General features: G+C 37.2%; 3 protein-coding genes across 3 annotated transcripts in view; 2 read left to right on the forward strand and 1 right to left on the reverse strand.

Moving 5' to 3' along the window:
• Positions 1-12452, forward strand: part of LOC136261202 (catalase-like) — a 30529-nt gene extending 18077 nt beyond the window's left edge. Inside the window, exons 11-15 of the mRNA XM_066055178.1 lie at positions 816-895; positions 3267-3320; positions 7829-7936; positions 8630-8701; positions 12290-12452. Coding sequence (XP_065911250.1) covers positions 816-895; positions 3267-3320; positions 7829-7936; positions 8630-8701; positions 12290-12325 — 350 coding nt within the window. The 3' untranslated portion in view covers positions 12326-12452. The remainder of the gene's footprint in view (positions 1-815; positions 896-3266; positions 3321-7828; positions 7937-8629; positions 8702-12289) is intronic.
• Positions 12453-12515: 63 nt separating this feature from the next.
• LOC136261204 (uncharacterized) lies at positions 12516-13764 on the forward strand. Its single transcript, XM_066055181.1, has one exon. It carries the CDS (start codon positions 12614-12616, stop codon positions 13715-13717), a length of 1104 nt encoding a protein of 367 aa, XP_065911253.1. The 5' UTR covers positions 12516-12613; the 3' UTR covers positions 13718-13764.
• A 4044-nt stretch (positions 13765-17808) lies between these two features.
• Positions 17809-19428, reverse strand: LOC136260168 (uncharacterized). Its single transcript, XM_066053799.1, has 2 exons — positions 18859-19428; positions 17809-18804 (listed from the first exon to the last, which is right to left on the reverse strand). Exons 1-2 carry the CDS (start codon positions 19426-19428, stop codon positions 17809-17811), a joined length of 1566 nt encoding a protein of 521 aa, XP_065909871.1.
• Between the last annotated feature and the right edge of the window lie 3667 nt (positions 19429-23095).

Genomic DNA, 23095 nt, shown 5'->3' on the forward strand with positions numbered 1-23095 from the left:
ACATGTATGGGAATATGTGATAGGAGTACTACATGTTTTATCTACCAAAATTTCTAACCAAGACGTCCTTTAGTAGAGTCATGATTATCACAGTTGAAAAATGGCTGCAAAAATCCATGAATTTAGTTGCCTACTCTACATGTAGATCTAGGTTGCTATGTGTGCCTGACACCAGAATTGTATTATAAACTTCATCTATCAGTGATAGCTAGTACCATTGGTAACTTGATTAAAGTGATTTCGGTGTACGAAAAGTGTATCCATACGTATATCCCGTTACCAAATTAGCCAACTGCAATGTCTGTAGCAACATGAAGAGATGTTTACAGAACATAGTTCAATTAATTCATAACATCATTCATGTTTAAATATCCTTTAGTTAATTCATAGGTAGCACTGTTCTGCTGTTCCATTGAGGCTCCACTTGTTCTAGTAGTGTACTCAATGAATTGTAGCTTGTGTGTGATTTAGAAGGTTGCTATGTATGGCAGTTTGATGTGTGCATCTGTGTAGATATTTCTTGTATGTGTGAACATATTGTATGTACTATTAATGTCCCTAGTGTCTGAGAATTTAATACATTTAACATGTGTGAAGCATCCTACTTGTTTATGTGATATTTTATGGCATACGAGCACACATACATACACACACACACACACACACACACACACACACACACACACACACACACACACACACACACACACACACACACACACACACACACACCCACGCACCCACACACACACACACACACACACACACTACATAGACTTTACACGCTTCAATACTAAACTATTTCACTTATTCAGGAGGTGCTCCAAACTATTTCCCTAACAGCTTCAGTGGACCAGTTGACAACAGGAAATTTGCGCTGTCAAAAACATTTGTGGTGAGTGACTGTAACACAATACCTGACTACTGTGTGTACTGTTAATGTGAGCAGCACATGTGTGTGGTGGTGTAGTGGTGTGTAAAGTTACAACCACTTTGTCATTCATGACACAGTGTTATATTTCTCATGAAGACTTATACTGTAGTTGTGCAAAGCAATTTCATTCTTTTATGAGCAATGTGCTTGTGTAATTATTAAGTATTTTGCGATTTACTCAAACCAGTCACATCAAAAAATTTTTGCTGTTGACTGTTTCAATAAAATAATACCACCATATTTTCTTTTTTTTTTAAATAGCAATCCGCTAATTGTTACTGCCACCGGCAAGGAATTTGGTTAGGACACAGTGTTATAGTTAATTCCATTAATTATGAGGAACTTCGTATCATCAGGTTGGCCTGTGGGCGCACTATATACCAAGGTATTGCTTTTTAAACTTAAACAATTACAAAACAATTTTGTGTATGATTTAGAAGACTCTTTATAGTCATTGTCTCTTCTGTCTGCTCACAGACTGTTTGGTGAGGTTTCTGTGACGATATCCCATACAGCAAGTTTAGCTGGGTGTGGGGTATGAAATTATACCCACTCTGTTTCCATAGTATATTTTGTAAATAAACAACAGCATTATTTATACCTTACTATCTTATTGCAAATGTCAGTAACAAACAGCATATAAGATAGGTATCCTCTTCATATATCCTTAGCTGTTGCTTTGTATATCTTATAAGAGAATTTTTAATACTTTCATGAGTTTTTATTGCTACATTTATTAAGGTAAAAGCTTTGGTATATTTGTTATAATTATACCTAGATACAAAGAGTTTGCATGCTTATTCTAGCTTGTAATCACTCCATATTATTCACTCCATTGCCTGGCACTGCCAACTGAAGCATGTGCCATTACACTCATGCCTGACCTGTTTCACCACACACACCACATGCCGATCAGGTTTGCTATTCATACTGTACTGTAACATACACATTTCTGTTCTCTTATTAACATACTATTGCTGAGTAAGAAGAGACTCTGTTTCAGTACATTACATATCTCAATGAGTTATTAATGATGTCTAGATGTAATAAAACAAACGTCAGTCAATGCCATTGTTACAATACATTGCTGAGTAATTATTGTGGAATCCACACTAACAGTTAACTCTAGTCTATGTATTTTAATGGAAGCCTGACAATGAATATGGTATCTGTGTTAATGTTGGCAGACTTTTAACAGGATGTGCTGTCATGGAGTAAATTAACAAGGCATGTATGTATTGGTATGAAAGATATTTGTCTAACAGGTTTTCTGTCAATAGAATGAAAAGTTATATTATTCCAAAGTGATCTCATGGTATAGTTTGTGTAGTGACATTTCACATGACAAAAACAAATCGCTGTTGTCTCATATTAAAATTACACATTATACCACACCGTACTTTGCACTGTAGATGATTAGGTGACGCACAAACACACACGCACACTACATACATGCATGCATGCGCACACACACGCATGTACACACACGCACACACACACACACACACACACACACACACACAATGCACAAACACTGTGCACTTGTACACACTCACAGTGTCGCACAAAATTACTTGTGAAAAGTTCTGAGGATTGTTTTCACTCAAACATAATAATGCCTAATGATCTCATATTTTGTTATGCCTATTGTAATGTGAGTATTTATATATTGTGTGTTGTGGGATGTTTCCTACACATTTATGCAACTTAGTCACATGCTAAACTATTTTGTGTACACACTACAACCCTAGCTAGTAAGGATGTAGATATTATATTAGTATCCTTCAATGCTGTTATTTGGTTTAGGAAGGATTGGGTAATGCTGTGTAAGTAACCAAATATGGTAGTTCCATTTAATGGTTGTGTACTGTGCGTGTGTTTGGGTTCTTAGAAGTCAGCTAGAGTGTGGAATGTCACCTGATTATCACTGTGGAGAGGGAAAGTTGGTGACTTGATGATGCCAGTTTCCTTTGTTATTGTTACAGTATAACTTACAAAAAAGTGTGGTATAAAAGAAAGTCTAGGTTATCAATACTTTTTTTCTCGTATGTCATTCAAAACCATTACCAAATTTGACCCAGTGCTTGCGCTTGTGTGATGTAACTTGTTGTTTTTTGTTAAGAAATTTATCTAGTGTACCGTAGTGACAGTGTACCATAGTGACTGCACACAACTTTTTGGGATATGTCATGCACCAGTACTAGTTGTATGGGTACTGTGTGTGTGCTCTGCATTGTATCAGTGTCTCTGGTGGTTGTGATGTCATGTTATTAATTGCTCAAACCCTTTCACAGATCCTTGGTAACATTTTATATTTTTTATCCCCCTGCAGGCTTCAGCAGACATCAAGCGATACAACTCGGCAAATGAAGACAACTTTTCACAGGTGAACTATTACATAAGTGAGACCAATTGTTATAGTGTTATGGGTAATGCGTATTGTGTTTCTATACATATACAAAATATGTATATTTGTTTGGGTTGATCAGGGGGAGGTTTTGAATGTCTTTGTTTTCATTGTATTTAATTTACTTGGCTTTCAATTTTAATAAGGATCTAACTTGGTGGTGGAGCTTCCTTGATCAAGCATGCTCATCTTTTATTGTAAGACTCTTATGGGTGTGTGCTATTCTTTTTATATATGTATATAGGTGTAGTGCCACAGGTTTTGTAGTCACCTGCCATCCATAGGATATGAGAGATCGGTGTGTTTTCCTCCGTGGCTAATAATTTCATCATCAATTTTACTTTGTCATAATTATAGCATTACGTACACAAAGCAAGGCCTTCAGCTGCTGTTCTAGCATGGTCATGCCTACCCAGTGAACCAGCACTGGGACACCCGTGCACTACTCAGGTGCTAGGAGTCAGTGCAGGCAAATCCTCCTTGGGCAGGACTAGTAACTCACAGAAGGCTGTACCATGTCCCATGGGTGAAGGTGTGGGCACCCGAAGTCCTATCTGGACCTTCACCCGCTGTATGAGACATGGACAGTTAGCATTTGCTTCCCCAGTTAATACCAGGTATCCATTGATGTTACAGCTGGGTGGGCTGCTTCCCCAATTGACACCAGGCCGCATACACACACACACACACACACACACACACACACACACACACACGTGCGCACACACACACATACACACACACCACACACACATATACATGTACATGCGCACACACACACACACACACATGGACCTTTACATGTACACATGGTCACACAGGATGATCGTGTAGGAAACCTATGGAATAGGAATCCCTATCAGCCATAATAGAATCCTCAATGGCCACCCTTAAATACATTGTATAGCAAGACAATGTACTACAGTTTGCAGTACTAGTAACACTGTTGATAGCCCACCTATAGTACAGACCACTCCCTGTATGCTTGTATTATAGTATAAAGATGTCCACCATGTTGCCAGTCAACACCTACCGTAGCTGCACATCTTTAACCTACTAACCATTACAGCCACCATATGGTGGAATACCTGTAGCATCACTTTCTAAGCGCTCTGTAGCTTCTGTTGAGCGTTTTAGTAGCCCCTGTGTTTATCCTGTAGTTGTCATGCCCTTAAGTGAACAGGAACAAGGATAACTGGTCCCTCACACATTATTCAGGTAATATGACATTGTCATGCACTTTTTGATGGTCAATAATAAGCATTGTAGATGATTCTTTGAAGTGATATATAGCACTACTAATGAAGAGAGAGAAAGTAAGGATATATGTTAGAGTGGTGTGTTGCTACTTTTGTATGCCTCAAATCAGTGGCCTTGTGTGTATATGCACATGTGCACTTGCTCAAACGCCTGAAGGTCAGACTTGGAGATAATCACTTCAACTGTCAACAGCTTATTTTGTTATTACTAGACTAAAAAGTTGTGAGATTTTACGTGTAGTTTCACCCAGGCAGATTTTTGTATTTTAAAGTTATGTGATGGTTTTTTGGTTGCCGTTGTGTAAACAGCAACTCGATAATCGAATTCCTTGTTCTATAGCAAATAATTTAATATAATATGATTATATTGTGTGGTTTGTAAGTTATAGCAGTTTAGAAGCAGTAAATTGGAGCCTGTACAAATTTGGCGGTGGGGGGGAATAATATTAAACAGTTAGGGATTGAAAACAGAAATGATACAGTTAGGGATTCAAAACAGAAGTGCTTTAGGTTACTGCTGTGTACAAAGTCTTCTATGATTCACTGTATTTCACAACCTTTGGTGTCCATCTGTGTTGTACCATTAACCACTTTTATAATTCGCTCTTTGTGTAAATAGTTATATTACTTGAATGCAAAAGATTATGAAGTTGAAGTTACTAACGAAATGCTGTGTAGTTTATTTACCTGTTAATAATTATCCCTTCTAAGATGGAGAATATGAAATAATGCGTAAGTGTGTACTGTAAACAGAGAGTCAGGCTTCTATTACTGCACAACAGGATATTCTTATACATGAAATAAAACTTTATTTCAAGTACTACAAGAATATGTAAACAGTTTTACACAACACTAAAGAGTACTTTTGGTACGAAGCGATGAACGGCAGACATCGTCTTCACTGGAACTTGACGGAATTTTAAATGATACAAGCATCCATTTAAAAATCATGTGATCTATTGTATACCACTCGATTCAGTCGTGCACAAGGATTCTAACGGCGCTTAGTTTAAGGCCGTAGAATTAAGTATGGTGAAGATATGCCTTGATTAGTGAACCAATGTATAGCCATGGCGGACATTTGATGAAGAAAGCTCTTTTCTAAGTGGTGTGATGAACTGCGTTTTACTCAAATTCTTCAATACTTGGTGCCATTTTATTGGGAAGTTCATGGTAAGTAACGTGGTAGCTGTAGGATCTTTCTGTCGTTAATACCTGAGAAGTTATTTTAGTTTGTATAGAGGCATGCATCAAAGCCTAAATATTGGCTTATGGGAGTCAAAGGGTTAAGGCATCCATGTCACAGCCTATAAATACAGCTATATATACCATGGAGTGCGTATGCTCAGTGGATACCATATTTACTCGCACTTCACAATCGATTTTGGAAACGATGGCACAAAAATCTTTTTTTGAGCATTCAAAGTTGAATAGTCACTGCATTAAACACTACAGGCCTGTGTTACACAAGCCTATCATAGTTACTGCCTGCTATCTTGCATAGTAGATTGTTAACCACAGTAGTTTTTTAATTATAACAGTTTTTATAAGGGCTCTGGAAGCCCTTAGTGGTAACTATAAATAGAATTTTACTAGTGTAGTAATTCCATACAGGGTAACATAAAAGTGTATGAACACAAATTATGGAGCTTAAAGAAGAGAATGTAACATTTCAGCAACGTTCTAGTTATTCACTGAACCCTGAACCCAAAATGTGATAATCACAATCCTTGGATTAACTTGGTCCCATTTGTGTATTAGTGTACTTATGTACATACATACATACGTATCTAAAAACCATGTAAATTAGGACACCTCACTGATACAAACCATTTTATATGCTGGTGCCTGTAGGGTTCTACTGTAGCTACTTACTGTGTCACACCCAGCCTAAGCATTTCCTACATTGTAGGTATTCAATTATATAAGGATTTTTAAAAAAATCAAGTTGTGACTCTTACTAGGCTGATGGATTGCCAAATATAGTAAAATATGCTTGTTTGGAGATTTTTCAGAATTCCTAGTAGGTATGATGTATTGCATGAGATTTGCTTCCACAACATTGGAATAATTCTTCTGTGATAAGTGTTGTCCACCCTCCAGTCAGAATCTCTCTTTTACTAGTACAAATCTTGTTTGTACTGCTTTTAGTCTTTTCAAGTTACTACACAATCATTACTTTAAAATTACCAAAGCCAAATTCAGTCACATATGTAGATACTAGCATGACATCATTTAGTTGTAGTGGATCTAGTGTTGGGGATGCTCTTGTGCAAAAGATCAACTCTAGTGTCATTATCACGTATTTTGTTTCACTACCTTATACTTAGTTACCTTCATCAAGTCACAGTTTTCCTAAACTGCATACACCTACACATGTAGTACTTGAACTGACTAGGGGCTGTGCTATGTTTGTTTAAGATTTGCTAATATATTTTAATACCCTAATGTCATCAAAATGTATTAGAAAGGACTATGATGAGCTGGTCCATTAAGTTGATAGTTGGTACAGTAAATGAAAGACACAGGGTACAGAACTCGTCCAATACAGAGACATGTGATTTGTGGGGTATCAGTTTATTTTCATTCACCAATTAGTGAGCTGTTGTACAATTGTAAACAGAGTTGTTTTGTACTGAAAAAATTTCTGCAATTGAAACAGAGTAGAATTCCAGTGGGTCATATGATGTGGACACAAGCAGACTATTATAACTTGATACAGTTATGAATTACTTTCATCTTTACTTCTGTTCCAGATCATAATCAATAGAGTGTAGTTATAGCTCTTGTGCAGTAGTTAATCTTTACTACCTACTGTGCTTAGCCCACGTTCCAAAGAATTATAGTGCCGTGAGTAGACATGTGTACTTATAGTTAATGTAGTACCACTGAAAGGTACCCCCAAATTGCATTGTGTGGACATTAGTAAATTATATCTTATCAAAGTGTAACTGAAAAGAATTGGAATGATGTTTATTTTTAACTACAATGCTGTTTATTTTTCTGTTGGTGGGATCCAATAATTTGTAGCACGGTATTCTTCTGTTGTACTAGCCGTACAATTGTTATTCTGTTTGAGTTCCGTGTTGTTCCATAATCACTATGTTTGAAACGTTGTTTGGACAAGTAGCTGCAAATCTGGTAGCTAACTAGTGGAATAGTAATGATGGGTATCATTTTAACTGTTACAATACATGGTTACCATGTAGTTCAAATGTTGCTACACAGGTGGGAACTTTCTACCGTAAGGTTCTGACTGAAGAAGAAAAGATAAGATTGTGTAAAAATATTGCTGGTCACTTAAAGGATGCTCAAGAGTTTATCCAGAAAAGAGCCGTGAGTTGCTAAGATCAATTACACTCTGACACACGGTTTTTGTGTGGGTTAGTGTATACTTGTTACCTATAATATTCCTATCAGTAGAGCACACCAGATCTACTTGTTGCCAACAAGTAACCTTATCAATAGGTTGTACACCTCCCTAACATGTTGACCTAGTCACATGGATGCATGACTTAACTGTGAGGATTACTTCCTTATTATGATGACCAGTGACAGGAATTGTGACTATTCCTTCTTTTGTATAGTTTATAATGAAAATTTCCTTCCATGGTTCCGCCTCCTGTCTGTGTTTTATTATACTGAAGAATTGAAAATGTTTTAGATTTGTCATGTCATAGTGAATGGCTTGTTGCTAAGCATGTATAGCTTGTAGAAGTAACTTTTATAATGGAATTTCTCCATAACACACTATGTGACTGAGAAATTTTGTGGGTTTTTTTCTGCAACATATAGTCAGTCCAACACCCAGATCTTATTATGGATTCTCTACTGTTTCTCTGTACATCTCAGTAAATATTGAAAGTACCACTGTAATATTGTGTAGTAGTAGACTAATTAAGTATCTACACATATTGGCAGGGAGCCAGTGGGATAATTAATAAGATCACACTTCCATGTGAGGTGATAGTTTATAATCAACATATCCTGTCTCACGTGTTTCTTGTCAGGGTGCTGTTTTGTTTCCAGGTACGTAACTTTAGTCAGGCTGATGCAGAGTATGGGAGGAGAATAGAACAGTTACTTGCAGAGTACAAGAAGGTATATGCGTATGAATGTATACACAATATAGTGACACCTTATTATTAATAGGCCATTTTGGGACCAAAATAACATTGCTTTAAATGAGTCATGAAGTATACTTAGCATTTGCACTGCTACAACCATATATAGTAAGGTAATACTTTTAACCAGGTGGTCACTAATAAGGTTTCACTGTGCACGTTAGTACTCAGAGTAAAATTTCGTTTTCTAAAGGAGGAGGTGTATATAAGAGCTCCTATTGAGTATATATACATGCTGTATGGTACCAATATAAACTGAATATTGTATCAGTTACTTGACAGCCATAGAACAGTCTAGCAGTCACCACTTAGCTGTTTGCCCTTGTAGCCACGTCTGTAGCACTTTATTAGTGTCATGAAATGTTGTATTGACAGAAAGAAAATCAGATAATGAATATTTAATTTTCACTCTTTATGGTGTGTATAGCTGTTATACAAACACATGTATGTTTGCCTTACTCCATTGCAATGTTACTGTGATAGTATGTCTTCTCTTCCTTATTTACCACTACTAATTGTCTTTAAAGCAGCCCTGTCTGGTTATAGTTCTGTATGGCAATAAGCTATCAGCAGCCACATCTTTATTATATCCTTGGGCTTGTGTGCATCTGATTGGGAGAAAGGCAACATTGTTTAGTAGACATTTATGATGTAACTGTTGATGTGTGTGCAAACAGCAGTACATATTTGTTATGTTGCATAATTGCTGGTGTACTTTTGTACTCAAGAAGAGGAAGTTTTCAATACTCTTTGTTCTGTTAGCAGATCTGAAACTTATAACGTTATTTCCTTGTTGTTTCATCAGTCACTACATATACTATTACTTGGTTCCAACATACACTATATCATTACGTTTTATTACTACACCTTGTGTGATAGAATTGTACCTGTATTGGTTTTCTGACTTGCCGGCCTAGGTTGGTGAACTAGACTGTTGCTGTCACATGCAACCATGAGAGGTCATGTGCTGAATAGCCTGGTGCGCTTTAAACCAATGTCTAATATTGTTACCTATAGTAAAAATTAAGATAGTTTTGTTGATCAAGTACAGTACATAGGCAAAATCAAGGCACATGTGTGCAGTGTGTTTACAACATGCACGCTGTTTACGGCATGTTTATGGCATGTATACAGCACACAATTTAGTTAGATGATTCACTTTTTGGCTTTCTATAATGTTGTTTGCACAGCAATCATATGGTTAGATAATTGTCTTGGTAACTGTTATGGTACACGTTTTACATTCAGCCAAAATTGGTAGCTTGAGTGGGTTATATATCATACCAGACTAGGTTTCTGTTTGACTAATAACAATGGTCCATTTCACAAAGACTTAAATCTACTGAAAGGTGACTGGATTTGTGAGCAGTAGTTTAGGTGTTGTATGATGTTATAGACAAATCAGATCTTGTATGTAACAATGTTGTCGAGTGTTATAACAATAGATATAAGTTTCTAGGTTTCGACTCACCACTCCCCATAGCCAGACATGTTATGGTATCTGAAGCACAAATTAAAACATATGATATGTACATACCTTGCATCTTCTATACAGTTGTGCTGTCATTTCAGGAGAGGCTAGCTATAAATTTGAAGGTTGCATGTGCAACCTATAGTGATGCAGTACTGGTAGCATCAATTTTACGAGTCCATTGTAATTTTGTGACTGAAGTTAATAGTTGCTTCTTAACTAATAGAGCCACATAGGATGGCGGTATCTGAGAGAAGGCTTGTGAGCAATACCTTTTAGTGTATAATTTTATGACTTTCAAGATGTTTTGTGATGCTTGGCCATGCAGTAGTTCTTCATTATGACTTTGAAGTTACATAAATAGAAAACAACGTCATGCTTACAAAGTGGATTCATTTACCATGAAAGGGTGTGTTCATGTACAAAGGAACCTACAGATGTTTTAAACATGCAAATGCAGACTTAAAAATCAAGTAAACATTTACCAACTGCTATATATAGTAATGGTATATGGACTGTATGTGTATAGCACAGAGGAAAATGTCGAGATAAATACAGTACAGGACTGAACTCTGTAATTCACAGTTGGATGAAGCCTTACTACTCTAATACATGCTATTAGATAATTTTATCGTGTGAACTTAAATCTTGTCATTTTTGTAGTCATCCATCTTTAAATTTACAGTAGAAACTAAACTAAAGAGTTCCGAGTGATTTCAGTATTTTAACTAACACACAAGTCATGTAGTGCTGCTTTATTTTCAAACATACTTGGTTATACACTTCCTGTTTTATGGACAATACAACTCCCTTCAGTGCTTTCATTCTCCCACATGCAGCACTACAGAGCACATTTATTTTTAAATTTTTGTATTATAGTAGCATATTTTCTGCATCTAACACAATCACTATGGATTTAATAAGAACATTTTTTTACTATGAAAGTCACTGGTATAGGTACACTATGGGAGGTGTATGGAGGACGCTTAAGGTGACACTACTTTAGGCAGTTGTTTGGTCACATGGCTCATTTGCTTATGTACACCACACCACTTAAAGTGTTGTTTTTGCTATTATCATACTACCTTCATGGGAGAGAGTGTGGGATGCTGAGAAGTATGCATGAGGTTAACTAATTTCATTACCTCCTAAAACAGATGCTCTCGTTTACATCATGGGATTGTTTGTCTTGAGTATACATACATGTATCTCAAAGTAATAAATATGTTTGGATGAAAATTAAGCATTTTGCAAGTGCTTGCTCTCTCTCCTACAATAGAGTACAGTGCTGCATATGTATCCCAGTAGATAACTCCAGCCCTCTATAAATAAAGGGTACAGAAACCCATCTACAATGTTCCACTGATTTAAGCATAAGAAAGGCTGAGAATTTTTGGTGAATACATGAAATTAGCTTGTACGAGAATATATAACTGCTACTGGTGTGTGGATTTCCAAGGACCTGTTACAAGCCACCTTGTAGTATAATGAATTGCTCTGCTAGTCATGCATCCTTCACTATAGCTACCATCTTGAGCAGACAAACTTCAAAAGTTGGCACCCTATATCAATGTCGTGTGCAATGGGGGAGAGCCACACACTGGCAGAGGCACAATGGTTCACACTCTACATGGTTTAAACATTATACAACATGGCCAAATTGCTAATCCACATTATTTTAGATGCCATACAAGGACCAGTGCGGCTTCAGTTTATTTGTTTACTATTGTAACATGCAATCATTATGTGGGTCAAATATGAACTAGTTGTGCTTTACACAGTGGGTTATGTACCTACTTGAAATATTGTGTAGGTCAATGTGACACACAAGTGTGATGCATGTGTGGGGGTCACATAGTTATCCACATGTTTCACAGTGGTTCCCATATACATCATGAATAGCCAGCCAAATATTGAGTTGTTGGTGTGAGTGTTTTTAAAAAAACATTCACCCCTGCTCATATTTCCCAATCTAAACATATGTTTTGGTGGTCCTAACTAAGCTGTGTATTTGGTGTTAAATAAATATTATGGCAATTCAATTACTAATGTAATTATTTGCAACCAATAATCTCATGTTGTTTATTCTGTTAGGCAAAAGCTGCTGGTACCCCACAAGCTCAACTGTAAACTACTAGTGCCTGACTATAGTGAAACAGAAGGTGGTGGAACAGTTCTATATAACCGTTTGTGTGTGATTTGCTTCTATTGTGTATATGTATGTCTTGTCTCAATGTTATGACGTCATATCATGTGACCGTGCGTGTTCAGCGATCTAGTAGGGAATTTGGCATGTTAGTGGTCCATAATAGTTTCAGGTTATGAGGCTTCCTCCCAGGTATATAGTGTGTATAAACAAGTCGCTCATCAGTAACACTTCAAGGCTTTGGTAACTGACTTGTGTAGTAATTAACAACGATGAGCGAAACAGCGTGCAGATCATTTAGTATTGATTCCGCGTGTTGTCCAGAGTATCGGCCTCTACAGCGGAGACCTTCAATGATGAAGAGGTTGCGAAAAAGTTTTCGAAGGGCGATCAGTAATAAGGAAGGTGAATCGTCAGTCAACAGAGTGGACCATGCTAGTCTACGACCCAGTGTAAGTGCTGAGGTGCTTCATTCACAAGCGTTCAGCTCCGATTCCTGCAGTACTCGGCCCATCAGCGATCACATGTTCCGCGCTACTACTATGTGGGATAACCTTGTGACCTATCTGGAAGCTAATGTAAAGCCTGGAACAAGAAGACGTTCTCTGCGCATCTATTCAAACTGTTTCTTCGGACACGAAGCTGTAGACTGTCTGCACAAATACATTACCACTGACCTATCGCGCCAATGTGACCGCGAACAAGTCAGCATTCTATGTCACAGGTTCCTGATGCTTGGAATCATTGAAGATGCGAAGTGTGCTCCTGAGACTGAAAGAGATTTCAACATGGGGATGGTTTACCGGCTGACTGAAAAGAAGTTTTGGGAATTTGCAGACGAAAGGCATCATGAAACTAAAAGCCAACAAATCAAATCGCCTGCATCCCAAACTAAGGATTTAACACCTGCAAAGAAACTACATGAGAACACATTTGATAACAAAGACTCTGATTCGAGTAAAAAATTGCAAAGAAATATCAAGCAAATTTTTACATCTCAATCTTCTGATGACAACAGAACTAGTGTTGAACTGACTACTGCAACAATAGAGACACTTGCATGTTCAGGAATGGATAGTAATGATGAACATTTAATGGTTCCGGCTAAGCAGTGCTCTCCAGCAAGCCCAGATGTTAAGTCCATCGCACTGCACAATGAATCCTTTTGTGACGGCAGCAGCAAAGTGGCTGACCACTCTGAAACACTTCCTCAAGTAAGAAAAAGAAGGTGGCACTCTTTAAAAGGAAAGTCTTACAAGTTGAAAGCAAAGAAAACACAACCCACTCAAAACAATGAACAGAAGAAAAGCAACATTGTGCAAAATTCACCTAACAATGAAACTGACCAACCATGGATAGTGTATGGATACGTCTAAATTTTGTTGTTTTTTAATCTTTTTATCTAAAAACATCAGTCAAATTTCACACATGTATAGGTGACATGGTGAATGCATATGCCACATTTGGTCACGTGATGATATAATGTCACATACTCTAATTGAGCAGTCAATCATTTACTGACTGCTCAATTAGAGTATTTTAATGAACTCTGCATGTGCTTAATTATCTATAGTGAGAGCTTACACTTTCTGCCACCAATTTGATTTTAAACCATAACATAGCATGCTGAATATAACATTGCGGCATATTTGGTATATAATATGCACATGCATGTTTCTATCGTCAATCAAGAGCATAACTCATAATATATGGCTATCACTGAGACTATTTGTTAAAATCAAAATACTTTAATAGAACATCCAATAAAGATAAACTCTGGTTTTTTAAATGAAGGAGTCTAAGTGAGAAGCACTCTCATTCCACCATACATACCACCGTTCCCAAAACTACAGTCGTACTAGGAAATAGTTCTACTTACATTAACCGGTGGAACTGAAGTCAGGGAATCACGTCTATAGACATTCCTTTTATTTCCTTTTTAGTGACATTTATTTATTAATATACATGCACAGGCCACACTCAAACCACTCACTCCAATAACATACAATACCCGGCATGGTGTGTAGACATAATTACTAATATTATGCGTCAGTTCATTTGCCTGATAACAAACAAATTATCATTACTGTATAGATCACCTAGTACAGATTTAGAATATTTCAATGATTTGTGTAGTCTTATAACTGAAAAGTATCCAAATGTTATTATCTATTGTGCTGGAGTAGACTGGTCAAATGAATCAATAATATGTCACAGGTATCCTTGTCTGATCAACCAACAGGTACTGCATGGACCCGTGGATTTGCACAATTGGTTAGCTTTCCTAGACAAAATGAAAATATTTTAGTTTTTTTTTACAAACAGACCCACGCTGGTATAGGAATGTTACTCTGCTCCTGGTATCTGATCATGAAATTGTAAATGTATCAGTAGAGTCTAAGACATTTTATAACCAACTAATGGCTACAAAGTGTACTTGTGGAACAGAGCAGATTTGTGAGCTGGAGGATTTTTGTGACCAATTTTCTGTTGAATCATTTGTGGAAACTATATGGACATGCCTAACAGAAAACTTTTTCTACTCGACAAATTTGTGCCAAAAAGTAGCAACCATGGAATTATACAGTTGAGGCAATGGAAACAAGCTAGCTATAATTGTGCTAAAACTACACAGTCATCTGCTGATTGGTCACGCTACAAGGAACTGAAACATGCAAAGGGAATACTGAATAGCATTTAGGAAATACATGTTTAACACCATATATGAAATGGCAAGAAGAAAAGGTTGTTTCAGCATATAAATCATTTTGGTAAGGTAAAGTGTCCCACCATAACTTACTGAGTCAGAGGTGACATACTAAGCTGGACCACATTGTTCCCGACAGGACGTACACAGAGTGTTGTGGTTGGAGAATGTACCTCTTCTCCCTGTAGTGTCTTAAGTGGTGTCCCACAAGGTTTTGTATTAGGGCCTCTGTTGTTTCTGATATACATCAATGACATTTTACAGGACTATTTGTTGCTTATTATGCTGATGACTGCATATCTATAGGGGGATTGATAGTTTAGTCTCGTGTTTAGTAGATGTCAGAGCTTTACAAAATGATCTACAACTAGAATCATGGGAGGAAAAGCGGAAGATGTCCTTTTAATGCTGATAAATGCATGTTTGTTTCAGTATCCCTTAAAGAACCCCCATACAGATTACTACATGGTAAACAGTTGAGTGTGCTAAATACTTGGGTCTTTTAAACAACATAGTAGACTGTGCATGCAAAAAGGCTAACTCTGTGTTAGGCTTGTAAGAAGAAATTTCAGAAACTGCTCATGTAAAATCAAAAAAGATCTGCATCTTACTTATGCTAAACCTAAGTTGGAATATGCAGCCACAGTTTGGGTTCCTTACATTAGGAACCTTTAAACAAACTGGAGTCTATACAAAGACATCCAGCTCGCTTCGTGATGCATGATCATCACCAAACTAGCAGTGTATCTAATATGTTGTTGCATCTCAACTGGAATACTATAGAAACTAACTTTAATGCCGGGCATGGTCCCCTACTTTGAGTTACACTATACGAGCAGTGGATCACTCTAATAGAACAGTCATGTACGTTTTTGTTATAATTATGTTGACATTACAGGGATAGCCATGTAATGTACTACATAAGCTCAACAGATACAAGGACTTAGATAGCCATGCATGCAAGCCTCTGAAAAAGTTATAATGTACATGTTTTGGTATCATGCATCCTTAAAAGTTCTAACCAAAGAAATTAAGACTGTTCACCATAATTATAGTACTTCCACTATTTAAATATTGTGCTCCCATCTGGGACCTTCATCTGCAATGCATGTGTGACCATCAAACAGACTCGGTTGAGTCAGTTCAATGTAGAGTAAGATTTGGCCTCAGTAGAACATGATGAGGCTGAGATGCCTAATGACTTGAAATGGCCAACACCTCGCAAATACCTTAGATTAGTCCCACTAAAAGTTGTAAATCAACTTCAATTATATATTACACAAATTATAATTACCTTCTCCTGCAAGACTGATGTCAATGAGATCAAACCATCCTTGTAAATTTTAACACCTCTTGTGATACTTACCAATTCTCCTTCCCCAGAACAATACCTGAATGGAGCAATCTGCAAGTCAGTTACTCTAATATCCTATCCCTTGCAGACTATAAATAATTATAATTTTTGTATTAGCGATTGTATCTTTGGGGCTTAGTATTAAAAAAAATCATGTGGCTATAGCAAATAGCAACTGAATTAAGTTCAGTTTTACAAACTAAAGTATTGAAAACCACACAGATAGGCCTGGGTCAAAATTTGCCCAAAATGCTTTCAAAAAGTTTTCACCTTCAGTGTTCCCATTATGCTCTATAAGTTAACAACATTTCATCTCGAAACATTTTAATCAGTGAATGCTCTATATAATAGTTTACTACAAACTGAAGTGACTGTAGTATCGATCTAGTGTTCTATAACTGTTTGCATTTTCACTGACTACTCTATTAGAGAGTATCGACCTATTTTCAAGGAATCAAGCTCCATAGTTTGAAAAAACTTCCTAATATGCTAGCATTATCCTGGCTGGACCTGGCATAGTCTCTTATTATGCTGGCATATTTGACGCAGGCCTATACATGCAGGCATAGCAATGTTCAGTTCTAATAGATTTTTTATGCATTTCCATTATAAAAATAAAAACAACGTATGCTTTAGTAGGTGACATAATTATATCAGAAGAGTCAACAGACTCAGTACAGATTTCTGAGCCACCATAATGAGCTACGTAGCTGAAACTCACAAAATTTTATACGAACATAATTAATTATTATGGATGTTGTGATGTGCTACTTCTTGATTACCAGTACAAGGTCTATGCCAGGAGTGAATTCGAAGATGCAAGGTTTGCTCTAACCAGTTGCAAAATATTAGTGTGGCAGTGCAATAACTACAGATAATCTGTGTAATGGATACCACATCTGTCATGAACACAATGCAATCATTTGTTCGCTTTGTGCTGTTGATCATGCATATACTTATTGCATGTATGTATGCATATTCTTTCATAAAAGATTTTTGTACAGCAGCTAGCATGCAATATAGCTACATTTGGTTTAAACATTTGAATGTGTTATTATTACCATGCTGTTAGCAAATGACTTCTGTAAGGGAGTATTACAATAATCCTTTGTACAGTGCATACTTCACAAATGTAACAGAGCAAAATTAATATCTGCTATAAAGTGCATAAATTTAGTCCATTACATATTAAATGTATAATCTAAACAAATGAATCTTTGCCACTGCATGCACGTAATTATTTGTTTTGTATAGTTGGTATTCATAAAGCTTGCCGTAAATGTACTATAGTACATGTAGCCAAGACAACTTGCTAAAGTAGCAGAAGTATCTATTAGATTAATTAAGCATATCAAATTTATAATTATGGCCTGAGTGTATACAATGATTGGTTTGTCATGAAGTCATCAATACATGTAGTGATCTTCACCCAGATACACGTATCTTTTAAAACAGCTTTCTACGTTATCAGGTATCTTTACAGCCGATGGTCCAGGTGCTGCAGTTCCTTCTTTTGCTATGCTCAACATCACCAACTGTTGGCGACTTTCACTCCACTTCGGAACTCCAACCAAAATAAATGCAGCCTTGTACCACAAGTCAATCGTTGGTTCATTCCCATAACATCCAGCAACTGCAGCTGGTTGGTTGTACTGCGGCTGTTGACACCACGTAATATCCTTATCTTTATACTGGTAAACATTTTTACCAAACAACCTGGCTACATTTTCTGCTGTTTCTGTGTCAAACCCAAAGTCTAGCTGATACTGGAAGTCATCAGAGTTCTTTAGTGCAAGTTTGATATTACAGTCATGTGGCACAAGCTTCAGTAATGGTTTCATGTGAACTGGGAGACCTAGAAGCCTTGCACTGTTGAAGATAATATAATCAGCACCTTTCAATTTTGGATGACAGGATAAATCTGAAAGAACATGTAATACCTTTTCCATGTCAGTACCTGTGATACCAGCTTTCCTCAACTCAGATTGTTGTACAGCTGGAGGCTTGTTCACAATTTTTTGAATAGGGCACTTCTGTAGTTTGGTGATTATCGTTGCTTTGTCTACAGTGAATTTGGTATTAGCCAACAAATCATCCCACTGTAAATCGAAGGTGTAAGAGTAATGTGTATTGAAGCCCAGCACACCTCCATCACGCATGAACATAGGATTACTGATAGGATTACTGAGAACCACTTGAAATGTCCTGAAAAAAGGATTACTTGTTATATCAACTGTGGGTCTATTAAGATCTGCACCATAGTAAAGATTGTATGTAAGAGTAACTCGATAGCCTTCTGTAACAGGAAGAACTTCATGTTCGATATCACTGAAGAAAGCAGCCCAACATATGCCATTCGATGGATCAGAGGCAGGAGAAGACCAATCATACTTTATTTCTTCCTTTTAGTGACGCACCACCAGCTCTCCACCACTAAACTGAGTTGGCAAACAAACCACAAGGCTACCAAACATCTGTCCTGACCGAGGTGTGTCAACATGGGATTTAAAAAAGCCACCAGGTGCATAGATATTCAGCTTGTACAGTTCTGCCTGTAAACTAGCACAATTTGGATTGATTAATCCAATCTCTCCGAGAATTGGAGTGTCACAAAGTTGAAATGATGTCATGAAATTTTTAGTATCTAACTTGAAGGCATCACGGTAATTTTTGTCTGTCACACTCTCTCCTTTGTATCCAAAACTAGCAACAACGCATGCATCAAGTAGCTTACCCATGGCTGTTTGGTCTGTGCCAGGAAATTCAATAGAACACCAAACAACTTCAGCACCTTTTGCTACAACAGGTGAAGTACAAGGCTGGACCTCTTCACTACTGCAAGCCCCTGCAGTCTTGTAGGCTACTGACACAGTCCCATTTGGTGGTAATTTTTCACCACAACTGAATCTACTAGCTATACCATCAGCCATGTAACCAAGATTTGATATAATAGAGCTGTAAGCCGTCTCTTTCAGTGGCTTTGGACCCTCCAACCTTTTCTTCCTTCTTTTATTTGAATACAACATCTTCAGTTGCTTGCTCAGGTAAACTGTTGGTCTTTTACAAAATGTCACGAAACTCGTACTCAGGGCACACAGCTTGGTCTGTTGGTTAACTCTCGTCCAGCTGCTCACTTAGATATTGGTGCTCTTTAAATCGAAACAAAACGTGCTTCATGCGCACTGACACGTGATAGCTAGTCTGGGACAGCCGCCCTTTCGATTAGATTTTTGCACACGCCAGAACACGTAGCAACCCGGGGGAGCTGGAGCCTCCCTTGCATGCCTTGTGATTTTCTGATTCATAGTGTAACTGAATTGCAACTGAAAAGATCAAAATACTCTAATAGAACAGTCAATTACTCTAATAAAGCACTCACAGCAGTGTAGCAAAACTATGAAGTTGCAAATAAGAGTTTTTATGTGCTTTATCAGTGATACAATGTATATTTGGTGCCATTCTTAGTAGCTAATGACTTTTTTTCTCTTCAGCATGTTGTGCCCTAGCTACGCCAAACCAAGAGTCTAGAGCCCCCATCTAAAAATATCTTGCTACGCCTATGAACACAACATTACAATTAATTGATAGAAGGGGCAGTGGTGCCAGACTAGCTATGACCGGAGACTGCAAGTCTGGAATCTCATGTAAGGCCAGGGAAACTTGATTCACTTGTTTCTCATCTACAACAATTCGGATTTCCATGCTGGCGGGAGGTCATTTTTCATTATTAAATCAAGCAGTTTGTTACTATAAAAGTTAGCTAAAGCCTTTTAAGAACTAGTACTTACGTCAGTTTTACCACCATTTTTGAGGTGCAATTTGCAAGTGACATTTGCTCTGCTGTAAAATACTGGATAGTCAGCCTTCTTAGTATCAACTGAAATACATGTGCACGTGATTCATAACAGCAATAATGAAGTTAGAGGTGGTGGGGTAAAAAGGGATGCGGGGATGAGAAACAATTAATTTCCTGGCCTAAAGATGATGATGATGATGATGATGCTGAGACATCTTATTTTATTAAGACAATATACAACAAAAGTACAGGGGTCTAGACTCAGGATGCCATGTGCTGATACCTACAGGGTGGTCAGTGCAGGAGCCCTGGCAAGACTTACACTATTAAATTACACTCATGCAGTAGCATAGATAATTAACAAGAGTCGTTAATTATCTATGGCAGTAGTCTAAGACCAACATTTATTAATTCCTTGTTTCCCATCACCTGTCTGTATGCCACTTTGCCTATATATCGCAGTGATTATTGTAATTAAGATTTAAATTTATTTAGAAATACGAATTATTCTGTGTTAAAATCGAAATACTCTAATAGAGCAGTCAGATTTACAGTGGGACCTCTCTATAACAAACATTTTGGGACCCAGAATTTTTTGCCACTTTTTGCTGTAGTATAGAGGTTTTCCTCTTTCAGAGGTAAAAAACATATTAACCAGACACGTTGAGACCACTTAATATGGAGGTTTTTTCTATTGTGTCCTTAATTCAGGGGGTTTGTTAAGAGAGGTTCCACTGTACTTCCTATGCAACAATCATTATTCACTGGTAAAATCCCAAGGCAATGGAAATTAGCTTATGTCACTCCAATCTTTAAATTGAGCAAAAGATCTAGCCCACAAAACTATCAACCAGTGTCATTAACTTCTATCGTTTGCAAAGTGATGTCAGAGCATATACTCTCAAGCCAAATTATATGAAACACTTGGAAACGCATGACATATATGTCAGTTTGGCTTTAGGGCAAGCACAACTATTTACTGTTACTGACGACTTTGCCAATTAAAGCATAGAATGACAAACTCTGGCAAAGTAGATGTTGGTATATTAGTTAGATCTGTCAAAGGCATTTGATAAAAACCCACATAAAAGATTGACGTTATAAAAATTGAATCCTAGAGAGTTTTGCAATGGTTAGAAGCCTTTCTTGAGCCATTGCTACCAACAAGTTGTCATTAATGGTTCCTTTTATTCTCCTTGTGAAATCACATCAGGGGTACCACAAGGCTCCATCTTGGGTCCTACTGACATAGCTAAAGGCATTAATATATATAGCCAGATAAAACTCTTTGCAGACAACTGTTTGATATATATACTTGAAAGTTATTCATAGCACAACTGACCACCTAACACTCCAACAAGATCTAACAACATTGAAATGGACAGAAAAATGGCGGATGACTTTTAACATCAGTAAAATGTAAAACAACGTAAAGTTTGAACCACCATAGTAAATGTGCCTGTAATGAATGGAACCTCACTGACAGTCACTGAACAACACCTGTACTGTAGGGCAAGAAAATTTTGTGGTATTAAATTTTTGTGGATCACTAAAATGTGGTAATTTTGTGGAACATTTTTTTGTGGTTTAGACATCGATCTCCATACAACTTGTACAGGGACTACAAAATATTTGATTTTCATGGATAAGACACCTGCGAAATCCACAAAAATTTGTATCCCATGAAAATTTCTTGTCCTACGGTATCTTGGAGTCAAATTATACATCATAGGCATGAAAAGGACACATAGACTACATTTGCAATAAAGCTAATAAAGCCATTGGTCGAAATCTTTGACATTGCCCACCTAGACTTCTACATGAGCTAGCATAAGCAATTTGTGAGATTCTTTATAAAATAAATCAAATTGAGATAGTCCAGCATAGAGCTGCTCATTTTGTGACAGGTAAATCATGGACAAGAAGTCAAAAAGAGACAACATCACAAACATTCTTGAAAACTTAAATTGGCGAACATTACAAGAATAACACACTGGTATATAATACACGAGTTATTAATTATACCCAGTTGTTACTTTCCCAAGATATCATCTGTATTGAGGACTCAGCATACTTACAACCTTAAACTAGTACTAAGAATTGAGATGTATAATTACTCCTTTCTACCAAGAATAATACAATAAATACTTTAGGATTAAGGAAGAAAATCCATCCCTCCTGGAGGAGACTGAGTGTGGCCCCGACTAGACATTGGGTGACCTGCAGTTCGATTCCTGGGGTTGGAGGGATTTTTTTCCTTACTTTGGCCCCTTTACTGTTACACCTTTTCAGCTATAAGTCACTAAGTCTAAGTCCTTGAAATTAGGTTAGGTAATCCTAAGGCTGCAGCACATGTTGCTGTTAGACCTTCAGTGCTGGTCACTGTAAAGTGCTAATAATAACTTTATATTACAGGCTGTAGGACCAGGTACCTTCAGCACTTGAGCCTTAATAAATACAGTGGAACCTCAGTTATCCAGGACCAGGGGTGGTCCATAAATCTGATTATCAACTACCCTGATAGAACAGTTACTACTCTAATAGAGCAGTCTTTTCTGTAGTTCAGTTAACCAAGAATCCGGATAAGTGGGGTCCGGATAACTGAGGTTCCACTGTAATAAATAAATAAATACAAATAAACAAATTCATATCTTTGCCTCAATCTTTGCACTCACCACAATGACTCAACAAAATTGTTCCCTATATATTTTACACTTATTAATTATATCATCCAGCTGGATTTGTGGCTGTCTTATGGTCACCATTTGTGAAGTTATATTGCCACCCCACAGCTCTTCTTCCAAAACCTGCAGGATTAATTCCATTGAAGTTTATGAACCCATAATTGGTACTGTTCACAATACCAGAGCATACTCTATGTACAGTTTTACATTCCA

This window comes from Dysidea avara, chromosome 7 (genome assembly GCF_963678975.1).
Source record: "Dysidea avara chromosome 7, odDysAvar1.4, whole genome shotgun sequence".
In the NCBI taxonomy this organism is placed as follows: Eukaryota; Metazoa; Porifera; class Demospongiae; order Dictyoceratida; family Dysideidae; genus Dysidea; species Dysidea avara.